At 44.5% G+C, this 13,132-nt stretch overlaps 1 protein-coding gene across 2 annotated transcripts in view; it reads left to right on the top strand.

The window, feature by feature from the left end:
• Window positions 1-13,132, top strand: part of FGFR3 (fibroblast growth factor receptor 3) — a 52,784-nt gene that overhangs the window by 22,454 nt on the left and 17,198 nt on the right. For both annotated transcript variants that reach the window (XM_041402673.1, XM_041402674.1), the window contains exons 3-4: window positions 3,182-3,235; window positions 9,284-9,453. In XM_041402673.1, coding sequence (XP_041258607.1) covers window positions 3,182-3,235; window positions 9,284-9,453 — 224 coding nt within the window. The remainder of the gene's footprint in view (window positions 1-3,181; window positions 3,236-9,283; window positions 9,454-13,132) is intronic.

Raw genomic sequence — 13,132 nt, 5'->3', positions numbered from 1 at the left:
GTGAATGCTTCAAGGTCATATCAATTAAATGGTTAAAGAAGTATTTGGCCCTTGAAAGGCTTTCTTTAACTAGGTATGATTATTGGAACTATCCAGCAAACTGCATGTTGTTAGAAATGTTACTCTCTCTTTTCTTCCTAAGTGACACGAAAATGCTTTTGAGTTCAAGGGGCAGCAGGGGAGGCAGGAGAGGGCAGCTGGTTACATGCTCAAATGAAACAGCTGCCAGCCCCAAAAGTTGGTAAAGTGAGAAATTGTTTTTAATAGTGGAAGGACTGATAATCCTCTGCTTTTAAAAAGTTTAAGCCCCTGTATTTTTCCTCTTCACTAATAATAGCTAATAACAGCTTAAGAACTAGCGAGTAACCTGAACCTGCTTTCTGACAACATTATGAGTCTTTGATTCTATTAGCCCACTGTCATTACCACCAAAGTGCTGGTAATGTGGGAGCCTCCTTTTTAGCTGTCAGCAGCACTTGTTTTAAACTTTGAAGCCCTGCTTTATGTGGCAATAGCGGCACCTCTCATTTACTCAGATATTTCTTTATAATTAGTATTGATTGCTCAGCGTGGCACTGCAGAGATGAGATTGTGATTGGAGATTTGTGGTTTGTGTCCCCAGTTCTTAAAGGTAATGCCAGCAATTAGCTCAGGTATCTGGTCAGGTGTTCATGTGTTGCAGTGTGTTGTATATTCATGTGGGTATCTGATGTTTGGGGCTGGAGTTGTTCTCTGCATTAAACTGGTTTAAAGCTGTACTAACAGCCTGCAATTGCTCTGATCTCTGCTCTTAAGTAAGCAAAACTAGGTTAGGTGTGCTGGAATAGCTGATCCACACACAAGTTCCATTTTGAGACTGCTTCCATGTCCTAGGGGCATATGAGGATTTTCCTACACAGAGCCATGAGATTTGAGTCTGCAACAAACTGACTGTGCTGCAGTGGCTCTGTCTGTGTACAGGGGGATGTTTGATGCTGGAAGCAGAGCAAGTAGGTGCTGGAGCTGGCATTCAAGGGCTGAGAACCAGGCTGATTAATAGCAGGATTTGATCTCTTTAAAATTCTTCCCTTGACAGACAAGGGCTTGAGTGTTTTGCTAGTTTACAAAAAGAAACATACTGTCCCCTTAAAACCTGAGCACTTGGAAAGGATCGTGTAGAGGCTGCATGCCCAAACTGATATCCAGCCCTGTTGGCAGAAACTCTATTTCTGCAACCATTTCATGCACAAAACAGCCTTTGGATTTAGTGGCTGAGCAGCACCCCTGTGATGAGCATGGACTGCAGGCTGATACCAGCAGAGCTTTCAAAATACCCAAGGCCAAGCATTACAAAACAGGTGACTGAACTAATTAAGTCCCTTTTCATTCATAATTAAAGCCCTTTTGAGCAGTTCTTGCCAATACTTCAACAACTTCTGCTAAAGATTACTGTTTTAGTAAATGGTAAACAAATAGCTTATAATTTTTAGTCACCTTTTGAAAAAGGTGATGTTTTAGTAACTTGAATAGGACAGTAGCTGTGAATATGGGATATTTGGTCTTAAATCTGCACTTCTCATCTTAAAAACAAGCAAAGTTAAAAGACCTCCCTCAACCTTGTGAAAATGATTTTGAATTAGTTTAAAAATTGATTCTACTCCTCTGGTCATGATGGAGTCATTGGAAAACAGAGGTAAACTATAATCATGTGTTAATATATGGGTAACCAAATCTGAGAGCTGAGAAGGTGCTGATTTCTCCATCGATGCTGGTGGGGATTTGGCTCAGTTTCTGCCTTCGCCAGGACTTGAGTAAACCTGCTGGATCAGCCAGAACACCTAAACATCCACTTCACTTTCAGCAAGCCCTATGGCGTTTCCCTAGTTCTGCTGCCAGCAGGACCTCAACTGTGGATTTGCAGTTAGGTACGTGCTTGAAGTCGTCCTTGAGGCTTTGCCAAGGAGAAGGTGCAAAGCACGATGAGCCCCTGCAGTCTGAGGCAGGGAGGTGTTTCCTGTGTTGTTTCTGTGGATGGTGAAAATGCCTGGAAGGCCCTTCTAGATTCTGCAGGGAAGAACTATTTGTTGTTACCTTTCCTTCTTTCTCCTTCCTTTTATCCCCTTCCCACCTATTTTTACCTCTACTGTGCTGGTCAGAAGACAGTAGAAAACTCAAGTGCATCTTGCAGTGGAGAATGTTCTGCCTGGCTTGATCTAAAGCAGCTCTTTGCATTTCTGGCCACATGTTGAACACTCATAATGTTTCCTGTTTTCTGGTGTTTAAGGCCAAGCTCTCTTATACTGTCTCAGAACATAAAGGCTGCTGGATTGTTAGCATTCTGCCTTAATTTAAAAGAAAAATTCCTGGAAATTATGTAACATCAGTGATGCTAAATCTTCCAGGTGCTGAAGTGTACTAAACTAAACTGTGTAAACCTAAATCAAACACTAAGCTGCTGTTTGATAATGGCATTTACATTTACAGTAGTCACTTGATGGGGGGAAGAGGGACTGAGCCTTCATTGTAGACAGCTTGGAGAAGGTGAAATGCCAGACCACATTAAAAGAAACAGTTCAGAATGTTTTGGAGAGGTACAGATGGAAAATTTCCACCTGTTTACCTGTATTGAGTTACAGCCTTGAGGTGCCTCTGTGGGAGGAGTATAACTAAGGGGAACTGGTTCATGGAATAGCTGTCAAAATGTTGATGGAGAGAGGTTTGATTGCAAGAAGTTCAAAAGTTTTGGTCCTGGTGTTTGAACAAGGAGTTAATGAAGGGAGTTGTGGCAGAGGGATATTGAGTTAAAAGAAAAATGCAGGGAAAGTGAATTAGAAATGCTGACCTGTTGTTTTGAGACATGGTAAAATAAAAAGTCTTCAGAGTGAATGCTAGACAGAAGAAAAAAAACAAACCAGTCAGACAGCTTGTTCTGCAGAAATAAATTTTCCAGTTTAGAATTCCTTTTGTATTTATGAGAAAGAGAACATTTCACACAGGGAGAAGTATTTGACATTGGACCACGTTTTCAGAGCACTCTCTCCCAGCTGAGACAGCTCCTGTCCAGTTGGGCTGGTGGAGCTGCAGGGAAGGGTGAGCTGTCACTTGCATGTCCCTTGAGTGACACCAACAGCCTCATCCAGCACGGTGTCCCCACGTGCAGTCCTCTTTCTGCTTCACTTCTTTCTTGTCTCTTTCTTTCCAGATTCCCCTTCGTCAGGTGATGATGAGGATGACGATGATGAGTCAGAAGATACAGGTAATTCATTTTTCTGGGATACAGGGGCCTTCTTTGCAGAAGCTGTGGCTCCCAAGCAGTGCAGCTCATCTGGGTGTTCACATAGTCACACAGCAGCTTTGTGTTGAAATCAGTGACCTTAGGATGGAGCCACGATGAAATTTATCTAAAAATTTAGGAACAGCTCCCAGAGTGGTATTGCTGTTGTGGAATCCTCCAGCAGCAGTACTGTATTTTGAAGACTTGATGCTGAGAATCTGAACAGATGAGTAGTTACAAATTCTCCTTTCATGTAAATCCAGACAAGCCCACTTACTATGTATATATATTTTTTTTTTACTGCACTGATGTTACACCAGTTTTATACCATTTCAAACCTTGACTGCTTTACTTTTAACTATTCTGATTCTGGTCCTTACTAGTGTCTTGACAGGAGTCAGAGTACAAAACATACGCTAGCCAAGGGCCAAATTTACTGATGGCATAAGTGAGAGCAACCTCTTTGGCTTTACTGCCTTTTTCTTTCACTCCTGTGAGGAGGAGAGTCCCAGGACAGTGCATGGTGCTTTCACAGTGAATCTCTTTCAGTCCCATTGCTGCTTTCTTTAAGTGCAGTAGCATTAATCAGGATCATTACAGGCTTCAGAGGTGTTAGTGCTGGGTTTTATTCTGCTCTTTATACTTCTGCAGAGTGAGCTGCCCATGTGTATGCATTTTAAATAAATAGATGTCTTTGCATTTGAACTCCCAATCAGCTATGTACATTGGCAGAAGTTCAACATGACTGGAAAATCTCTCCTGCCCGTAACATTGCACATGCAGGACTATTTCAAACAGGTCTGCAATAAGTTAATACTGCTGTGTGGACAGTAATGGTGAGTTACAGTGCCAGGAGACCCATCAGCAGCAATTAGTGGTTTTCTGATAGCTTCTAATTAGGGGCCAAATCCTGCCAGGTGACAGGCACCTTCACAGAGGTACTCAGGGCTCCTGGTACCTGCTGAAGAATGGTACAGACTTAGGGAAGGTCTGGTTTGGTCAGGATTTTTTTTCTGCTGCAGAGCAGCTTCTGGGGAGCACAACTGATTGTTCTGTACGTTTTTTAATGTGGTTTATAGAGAACTCAATCTCTTAGCAACAGGTATCACAAAACATCAGCTGGCTTATGGTACAGAAAGACTTTTTTCTTCACTGAAAAGGAAAACACACATTTCACCACATGTATTTATAGCCTGTTTTCTGGGTCTTCTTGACTTTGAGGCTGTCTCTGGTTTTAGACCTAAAGGTAATGGCTGGCTTTGCTTAAAGGTCTCGTTATAAAAAGTTGGATTATCTTCTGCTTTAAAAATGGTTGATTAGCTTAATGTGTCAGTGCAGTGAAACCTCGCAGCGTTTTGTGACATGGGTCTGCTTTGTGTTGCTTTCTTTGATGTCAGATTCTCCACTTAACCCACACAGATCTCCTGAGTCTGGGGAGCTGTGTTGTTTACCCTGGTACCACCACTGGCAGGACATCCCAGCAGGAACAGGGGCTGAAGGACCAAAGCAAGCAGGCACACATGGTGTAGCTGTGCCATGTTCTGTGAACAACCCAAAGACCTAAGTCCTCTATCTCCTGTGGCAAAAATGTGCCCTACTAGTGGGGTATATGAGCCCCTGCTCAGGCATCACACACAGCTGTGGTCAATAGTTGGAGGAGAAAAGGCAAAAAATGCTTTAATGCAAAATAAAAATACCACAGACTCATAGGATGGTTAGGGTTGGAAGCGACCTTAAAGGTAACTAGTCACTATAACTGATAGTGTCTCATATTTAGGGGGAGGCAGTCCATCCTGCACTGGCTCAGTGAGTGTTGCCACACTGCATATCACTGAATAAAATCCTTTTGTCCTGACCCCTTGTGATGATAAGTTACTTTCCTGGCTTGTGTTACTCAACAGAGTTTCTCATCCTCACATAGTGGAGAGTTTGGAAAGCTGATTCCAATAGCATCATGAGTTTGAAGCCAATCTTGTTAATTTTAAGGGTTGGAAATACCAAATTCCATGTGGAGGGCCCTGCTCTGCTCACTCTCAGCTTCCTCTCTGATAGGCAGTGCAGAAACAGAGCATCCTTCAGGGATGGGCAGCAGAAAAGAATAAGGAGAAACTTCTGCAGCTTCAGATCAGCTCGTTTCTAGCAGCCTTGTCACAAGCCGTGATCCGCCTTTGCAGAAAGAGGCTTTCTAATACCTCTGTTCTCTACAGCTGTTTTTCCTGGCCCCGAAACAAAAACAAAACTCCCTTTTCACACACTGTGCTTCTGCCCCAGTGCTCCCTACCCCTCTTGTATCTGTTTGTTTGGAGCCCCCGCTGCGCAGCCCCAGCACCTTCAAAGAGCCCCCATAATCTCCAATTAAATCTGGCTCTGTCCTCGGAGGCGTCAGCTGGGGAAATTACACAATTAGGGGTTGATTCTGTCTGCCACAGAATTTGGTGGCAGCTCCTAATTGCTAAATGAGTGCTTGGCTGTATTAATTATTCCAAGTATTGCTCTCAGGTTTTTTTTTAATTGGTCATTCCAGTTGGATGGGTGGCCGGTGTCTTTGACGAACAAAATGGACCGTCAGGCTTAGTGTTTGATGATGGGAAAGGGCTGGTGATAATGTTTGGGGGTCCCTTTTTTTTTTCACACCTGCACATGCAAAACCATTGCTGGTAATTAATTTACAGAGAGCGGGTCTAGAAAATTTTCCTGTCTTTCATCCTTCTTCTTTTCCCGCTCCCCAAACTCTCTGGAGCTTTGCAAGCTTTGCTTGAAAGGAAGAGTTAGCAACATTTTCAGGCCCTTAAAAAGTGGTAATGAAGGGACTCAGAGGGCAGAGCAAAGCAAAAGCAGGGATGTTTTGTTCACTGCTCCTGCAAGTGAGAACAAAGGCGCTGTTTTCAATGTGTAGACGCTTTCTTCCAGTTCCAGTTTGACTTGAGAGCAATGCCCTATTTGAGTCTTGGCACAATAATCCAGGGGTGCCCAGCCCTGGCAAGCCCTGAATCTTACAGAAGAGCACCGAAACAAGGGAAAGCACTCAGCGAAGAAGTGGTGTCTAATTGCAGCAGGCAGGAGTGAATCCTGCTTTTGCTCCATATGGAGAATATCCCCAGCTGGAAACTTTCCTGGGCTCCATCTTGCTCCTCCCTGATGTCTGATAGCAAAATCCCCCTTGGCTTCAGTGACTACATTTGCAGCCAGTGGGTTGATGGATCTCCTGTGAAATTCAAACTCATCTTTTGAATGAAAAAATGTGATAAAATGTCACCCTGCAGCACATGCAGATGTTGTGTAAAAGGGAAGACCCCCAAAAAGCAAAAGGAGGAGCATGGTCCTGACCAGGTGACCATGTGATGTAATTACACCTCTGTGCCTAGATGATTGTCACCAACACCGTAAAATGGGATTTCTTGTGGGCAGATATGTTAATTAAACAACAGGACAGGTTATTTGGCTGCCCTCTGTGGCGGTGTCAAAAGGGGACTTTTCCATCTGTGCCTGGCCTTTGCCATACCTCTCCCCTGTAGCCCTGTTAACCTCTTGTAACATCCCCAGAAAATAAAGATGCATTGCCAAAAGGAGGCATTTGGCCAGAAAATGTCCCAGGCTTCAGAAACCAAGGAGCAGCATGGGTTTCTGGAGCCCTCTCCTCTCCAGCCTTCCCAACACCACCCCAAGTGTCCTCTGCATTCACTCCCCTGTTGCTGCCTGGGGATCTGCCCAGTCTTTGCTTGGTTTCTGCCCTTCCCTCGTGCTAGAACAGCATCATCCTTTTACCATCAAGACCTGTTCTTTCTTTAGCTGTTGCACCCTCCCTTCTAACATTTTGTGGAATATTTCCCATTTTTGTGCAGTTCTGCCATCTGGAACAGTAGATGGCTGCATGATGTCCCATTTTAGCTTACTTTATCACGTAGTACTTCAGGCCTCCTGGATGTGCTGTGTGTTCACAGCAGAGTTGGTAGCTGGGATTTTCCAGAGCTATGGGAATTGTGGGGATTCCTCCTTTTGCTCTTGTTTGTGCCAGCCATGCTCCTGCTGGATCCTGGCAAGAAGAGGGCCTTAAGCAGTTTCGTTATTTGAAAGATGAGGCGTACGCGAGATGTGCGAGCACAGATCCCTCTGATACGTGGGGCTGACTCTGATAGGCATCACACTGTTGTGCAAGGCAGGCTGAGGGCAGATGCAAACCCTCAGTACTGGATTTCCCTGCCCTGAGATGGTGTTGCTGAGGCAACTGTGTCCAGCCATCCCACTGCAGAGGTGGAAAGGCAGAGGGGACGTGAGGGGTGCCCAGTGGGGCTGTCTCTAGCACGTGGAGGGGCATCCTGGATGGAGCTCCTGGTCTCCAATTCCTCATGGACTTTGCAAAGTGGAGAAAACATGGGGAAAGTGTTGGCAGGTGCTAAAAACCAGTGGGTGCATGGATTGCCTTGGCTGAGCTGTATGACCTTTCCTGCAATATCCTTGTAGTTGGAATGCTGCAGGGAGCCTGCATGGGGGAACACCAAGGTGGGGTCAATCTCTGACTTAGTTGGCAGGTGCTAAAAACCAGTGGGTGCATGGATTGCCTTGGCTGAGCTGTATGACCTTTCCTGCAATGTCCTTGGAGTTGGAATGCAGCAGGGAGCCTGCATGGGGGACACTGGGGACTTACACCAAGGTGGGGGTCAATCTCTGACTTGCTGGAGTTGTAATGGGATGGGTATCATGCAGCCAAATGCTTCAGGGATAAGGAGTGCTGGAGAAAGGGAGCAGCTCCCATGCATCTCAAAGGCATGCAGCAAGAGGGAAAACTTTGTACACATTTGTCATTAAGCAGAAAGGGAATTACAGGGGCTTCAGAGTAGCACTGAGATGGGGCTGTGATGCTGGCTGGTGTTTCTGAGCATTGTCACCACTGCAGGAGAAGCCAGCAGCAAAGGCTGTCTGCCCTAACATCTTTGGTGCCATCGTGTTCTCTGTTCTCCAAGGCAGTTCTTGGAGGACCAGTGCCTTCAGTTTGTCTTGGCCAGAAGCACACTTACCTCTGCAACAGGTGCTCCATGCCTGTGAGATTTTCCTACCCAGCTGGAGGAGATGCCATTTACACTCCTTGCCCTCCTTCTTGCTCTTTTGCAGCCCAGACACTGCCTGCCCCCATCTCCCTTTGCCCTTGGTGTGCAGCACAGATCTGGGGGGCTGGATGTGGCCCTGGTGTGGCAGGGGAAGCACAACATGTGCAGCTCTGCAGAGTTGCCTTAAGCAGAAATGAAAGCTTGGGAGGCTTTTTTTAAAAACTTTTTCTTTCTTCCCAGTATAATGAGTTTGCCGCTGCTGCTGCCTTAATTTGGAGTTAATATGTAATGTTTGTAACGCAGCCAAGGAACGTAGCTGTACTTGAGGCAGATTATAAAAAGTATCTCATGCTAACACTGGTGTTTTAAAATTTATCCCTGTTCAAAGGTAACATGAATCCTTAAAACTAAAATCACTTGTACTTAAAGAACATAAACACGATAAACCAGTTTGGCACTGGCGCTTTTTTTTCTTTCCTTCCCTTAAGGAGGATACACTACATTTGTACTCGCTGAGGAGGAACATTTTCCAGTGCACTCAGCTCATACGTTTTCTCTGCTCCCTTGCTGGCCCATCAACATCCTTTTACAGTTCTGACATCTTTCTGCTGTTTATGCTTCTTGGCTACTAATGTCCCAAAGGTACATCTGTATCTTTTTACTCACTGCGGCCAGATTCCCATCCTGATCTGGGATAACTCTACTTGTTGATTTGAAAGGAGCCACTTTAGATTTATACTGGCATTACCAAGACAAGAACCTGGTCGTGAACCTTTCATCACAAAACTGAAATGCAAACACCCTCTCTATGTCAATGAGAGTCATTTAGCTGGAAAGCGTTTCTGTGTCATTTATCTTAACAGCAGCAGGTAGCAATTTAACTGTCAATCTGCACATGCCAAAGACTCCTCAAATGCATCTGCTCACCAGCTGATATCTTCTGCTGCAGAAAGGGGCCTGTTCAGCTTGGTTTTTCCTTTCTCAGGTGTCCCCTTCTGGACCCGGCCAGATAAGATGGAGAAGAAGCTGCTGGCAGTTCCTGCCGCCAACACCGTTCGCTTCCGATGTCCGGCGGGTGGAAACCCAACTCCTTCCATCTACTGGCTGAAAAATGGCAAGGAGTTCAAAGGGGAGCACAGGATTGGGGGCATTAAGGTAAGGCTTTGGTCCGGATCTCAATTTTTTGTTATTTCTACCAACAAGAAAATTGTATTGTGTGGTGATTAACATGGGTAGTTTTAAGAGCACTGTCCTGAGTGTGTAGAAATGGAGGTGGTTCTTGCAGTCTTGGGAATTGCTTGGCACCAAAAGTGTTAAAAAGGACTGCTGTCCTTTGGGATCAAAGGCTAATTCCCTCTGAGTTTGTCTATAGTGTTCATTCAGGGAGTAGGTAAAAATCGGGCTGCGTTTGTGGTTGCATTGTGAACAGGGATGAAAAAGCAGGAGCAGAAACTTCTGTCCTAATTTCTGGACATGAGCCCAGTACATTGAGATGTGTTGGACCAAGCCATAGCTGCTCCCAGCTCTCAAAGAAAACCTCTTCAGTGTCCTTTGAAGGTATAGGAAAGACCTCACCAAAGAGCTGGATCATCATGCTGGTAGTCGTTAACATTCTTGTGGTATAAATCACTGACCCTTGGTCAAGTGTTGGATTCCCTTGTAGCCAGAGTAATAGCATCTGCTCCTTGGCTGCTTTCTTCTTCCTGCTTCCTTTCTACCATGAGGTGTTCTGGAAAATGCTCTGGCTCATGTCTACAGATAGAGCTCAGGGACACAAAACTCCACTGCAGTCAAATTATTTAATTAACCAGAAGTCTCTGTGCTCCTTTATACAATGAATTGTGGCAGGATTTTAAAAGAAAAATCAGCTTTTCTCACATTTTGCTACTGTTGTTATTACTTTGTCCCCTTGAGGTCACAATCAGACTCTTTTTTTTTTTTTCTGGTTTTATTTGGGGACAATAAAACTGCTGCAGCTGATTATAGCAAAATCATCATAGCAGGAAGGACTCTTGAGCAGCGACTTTTGCCTGCACTCTGCCAGCCCTGACATATCCCTGGACTCTGCTGCTAAGGGGAAAAGGTGCCTTGTAGGAAGGCACCTTCATCAGAACTCGGAATAGCTGTGTGCTGATGCCTGCCACATCCGTAGTGTTTTGAAAGGGGACTGGGCATGCAAAGCGTGCCATGCTCCAGAAACCAGAGAAGGATTCAGAAAAAGTCCCCCCTCCCCACAGTTTTGGGCTGTTTCTTTCCTGTTAGCTCAGACCTGTTCCTGAAAGAGCCTTTTGTGATGGCTTCAGTGAAGCCTTTAAAGCTCCTTCCTCAGTCCTGTCTCTGCTCCAGTCTGGACGAGGCTGAGAACACGCTCGGGTTTGGATCTTCTGAAAAGCCATGGAGGGTAAAGAAGTGGGAAGGCAACTCCTGGGGGTAGACTGCTCTTCAGCAGATGACATTCAGAAAGCACAAGCATCTTTTACTAATTGCAGGCTGTAAGGATCATCCTGAAGTGTTTTCAGGCTTGCGTGCGCCATTCCAACAGCTTTTTACTAAACTGTGTCACATCAGCTGCACTAAATTATGCCTGCAGAAGAAAAAATCTGAAGCTGAAAGCAATTCCCCTACCCACTTTCCAGTAGTTTTAATCTATCTTTGAGTTTAAATTGACACGTTTCATCCTCTGAAACACAGTAGTGAGTCTTTGGCATCACTGTGCTTTGTTTCTCTGGGGGCACCTTCAGCAACAAGTCAATGCTTAAAAGAGCTATTGAAGGCAATGTCAGGACAATTTCAGGAAGATTGGTTTAAGCTCTCTGTCTAGGTGTAGTTCTTTGTCCCATTCTTGATATAAAGACATCATTCTCTGTAATTTTCCTTCCTTTATTTGCTTGCTTTTGGTCATGAGCCACAGTTAGATATAAGTAATCTAGTGTAAATCTCATCCAGTGTAAATATACTGATAGATATCAACTGAGATTTGAACCAGAAAAGGGGATTGAAAACCTGCTCGGTATCTCATGTATTTGAGATTTAAATTCCCTTTTACAACTTAACTTCATAACAGGATTAGGCAGCTTGAAAAGAAGGGGCAAGATCCAGATTTGGCAGAGTTTGGTTGGTTTGCTTCATCTCGAGATCTGGTCTTAACCCAGAAATCCTTGGGCTGGGAATGTTCTCGTTTGTTTTCAGTGTGTGAAAGACTTTTAATGTTGATTGTGAGAAGCCTGTTGTCAGCAAATGAAAGCTGACCACTCTTCCACATCTGCCCCTTGCACATGGCATTTAGACCCGTGAGACTGGGCCAGTGTAAAGCCTGCAAGGGAGAAGGGTGAGTGTTGAAAACATGATAGGCAGGCTAACCTAGTTATATTACAGTTCATCTTTAACTGGTAAAGAAAGGAAATTCATATGACTTATCATATGAAATTTCCCAGAGAGCATTAATGGTTAAATCCGTGTTGGAATCTCTAATATCGTAAGCCTGTGTGTGTTAAATGACCCTAGAAGGGAAGATTGAGGGGGAGGGGAGATGGAGGATTATCCCTTCCCCAGACCATTGCACTGACTTGCATACCAGTCTGGCAAACACGAGGTTCCAAGTGTGTCTGTAAATGTTTGTTTCACACGGAGCCAAGAATGACAACACCAAATAAACCAGAGGGATTTCCAGTATCTCACCCACTTGATTAATGCCTGCACTAAGTCACTTCATGTTTTAGTGTTTTATCAAGTGCAGTGACTATCCTAACATGAGAATTACTCTTTTGCCAAAGGTTTTCAAAACTAAATTGTCTTCCTAAGTTTCCAAACAAGTTCTGCCCCATGAGTCTGTGCCCCCAGGTTCTTCTCTATGCAGAGTACAAAGTTCCCATCACAAACCTGATGAAGTTTTTGAGAGTGTCATAGAAATGTCTTTGAAAGTGCATCCTTTGTAAAACACCTAATTTGGACCTGGTTTTAGAATATAGGTCAGACTAGGGAGTCATCCATGTGTCTGGAGCCCCATTTCCTTGGAGCTGCTGTTGGGGTTCCAGATGCAAACATTTTGCAATGCTGAGAAGCGTATTTAAAGAAGCCTTTAGACACAACCATGAGACAAGCCAGTATGGAAATGAGCCACTGAGCAGCCACAAATTTGCATTGAAACTTCCGTGACGGTCTGGTGTGTTCAGCTGTGGGCTCGGGGTCCGGGCTCTCTGTTCTCAGAGCTTCTCTTACTCTGTAATTGCCACACGGTTACAGAGATGCAGCAAGGGGAATGTGGCTTTACAAAAGGTGAGATGTTGGTTCTGCTCCTTCATTGAGCTCCTCCATTTGTGCCATCCTGGGTGGGCAGAGGTGCAGTCAGAGCTGATCAGACATCTGCCACAGCTGAGATGTCTGTACCAAATGTTTGGTCACAGCCTGCTGTTACCCATACTCTGAAATGAAAAGAAATGCCATATTCAGCGTTCTCTGAAAAATTGGGTGCTCAGCAGTGCTGTTTTCAGGGCTGCAGAGGTCTACAAATTGTTAAAATGACATTTGCTTGCTTATCTTGCAACTAAGCTGTCTAGTCCTATGTTTTTAAACCTGCTCTTTGCAAAGTTCTGGCTTTGATTGCAGCTTGGCCCTCTTAGGGAAAGCATGTGGATGCAATTTATGTGTAGCAAAAGAGGTTAAATGACTTCATATTTGAGTTCACCTGCTGCAGCAAGAAATCTCCAGGAGCAATTACACCCTTGTTTTTTCCATCAGCCCCTGACATTCTATAGTGCAGCATTATTGTAAATCTCCTATTTCTGTGTCCTTGGGGTCACCTTCAAAATGTTTAATAAAGTTAAATGTTCTGCTT

Source organism: Onychostruthus taczanowskii, unplaced genomic scaffold (assembly GCF_017590055.1).
Source record: "Onychostruthus taczanowskii isolate IOZ18803 unplaced genomic scaffold, ASM1759005v1 scaffold2, whole genome shotgun sequence".
NCBI classification, from domain to species: Eukaryota; Metazoa; Chordata; class Aves; order Passeriformes; family Passeridae; genus Onychostruthus; species Onychostruthus taczanowskii.
Note: the sequence above shows the minus strand (reverse complement) of the source record. Positions and strands in the feature narration are given on the sequence as shown.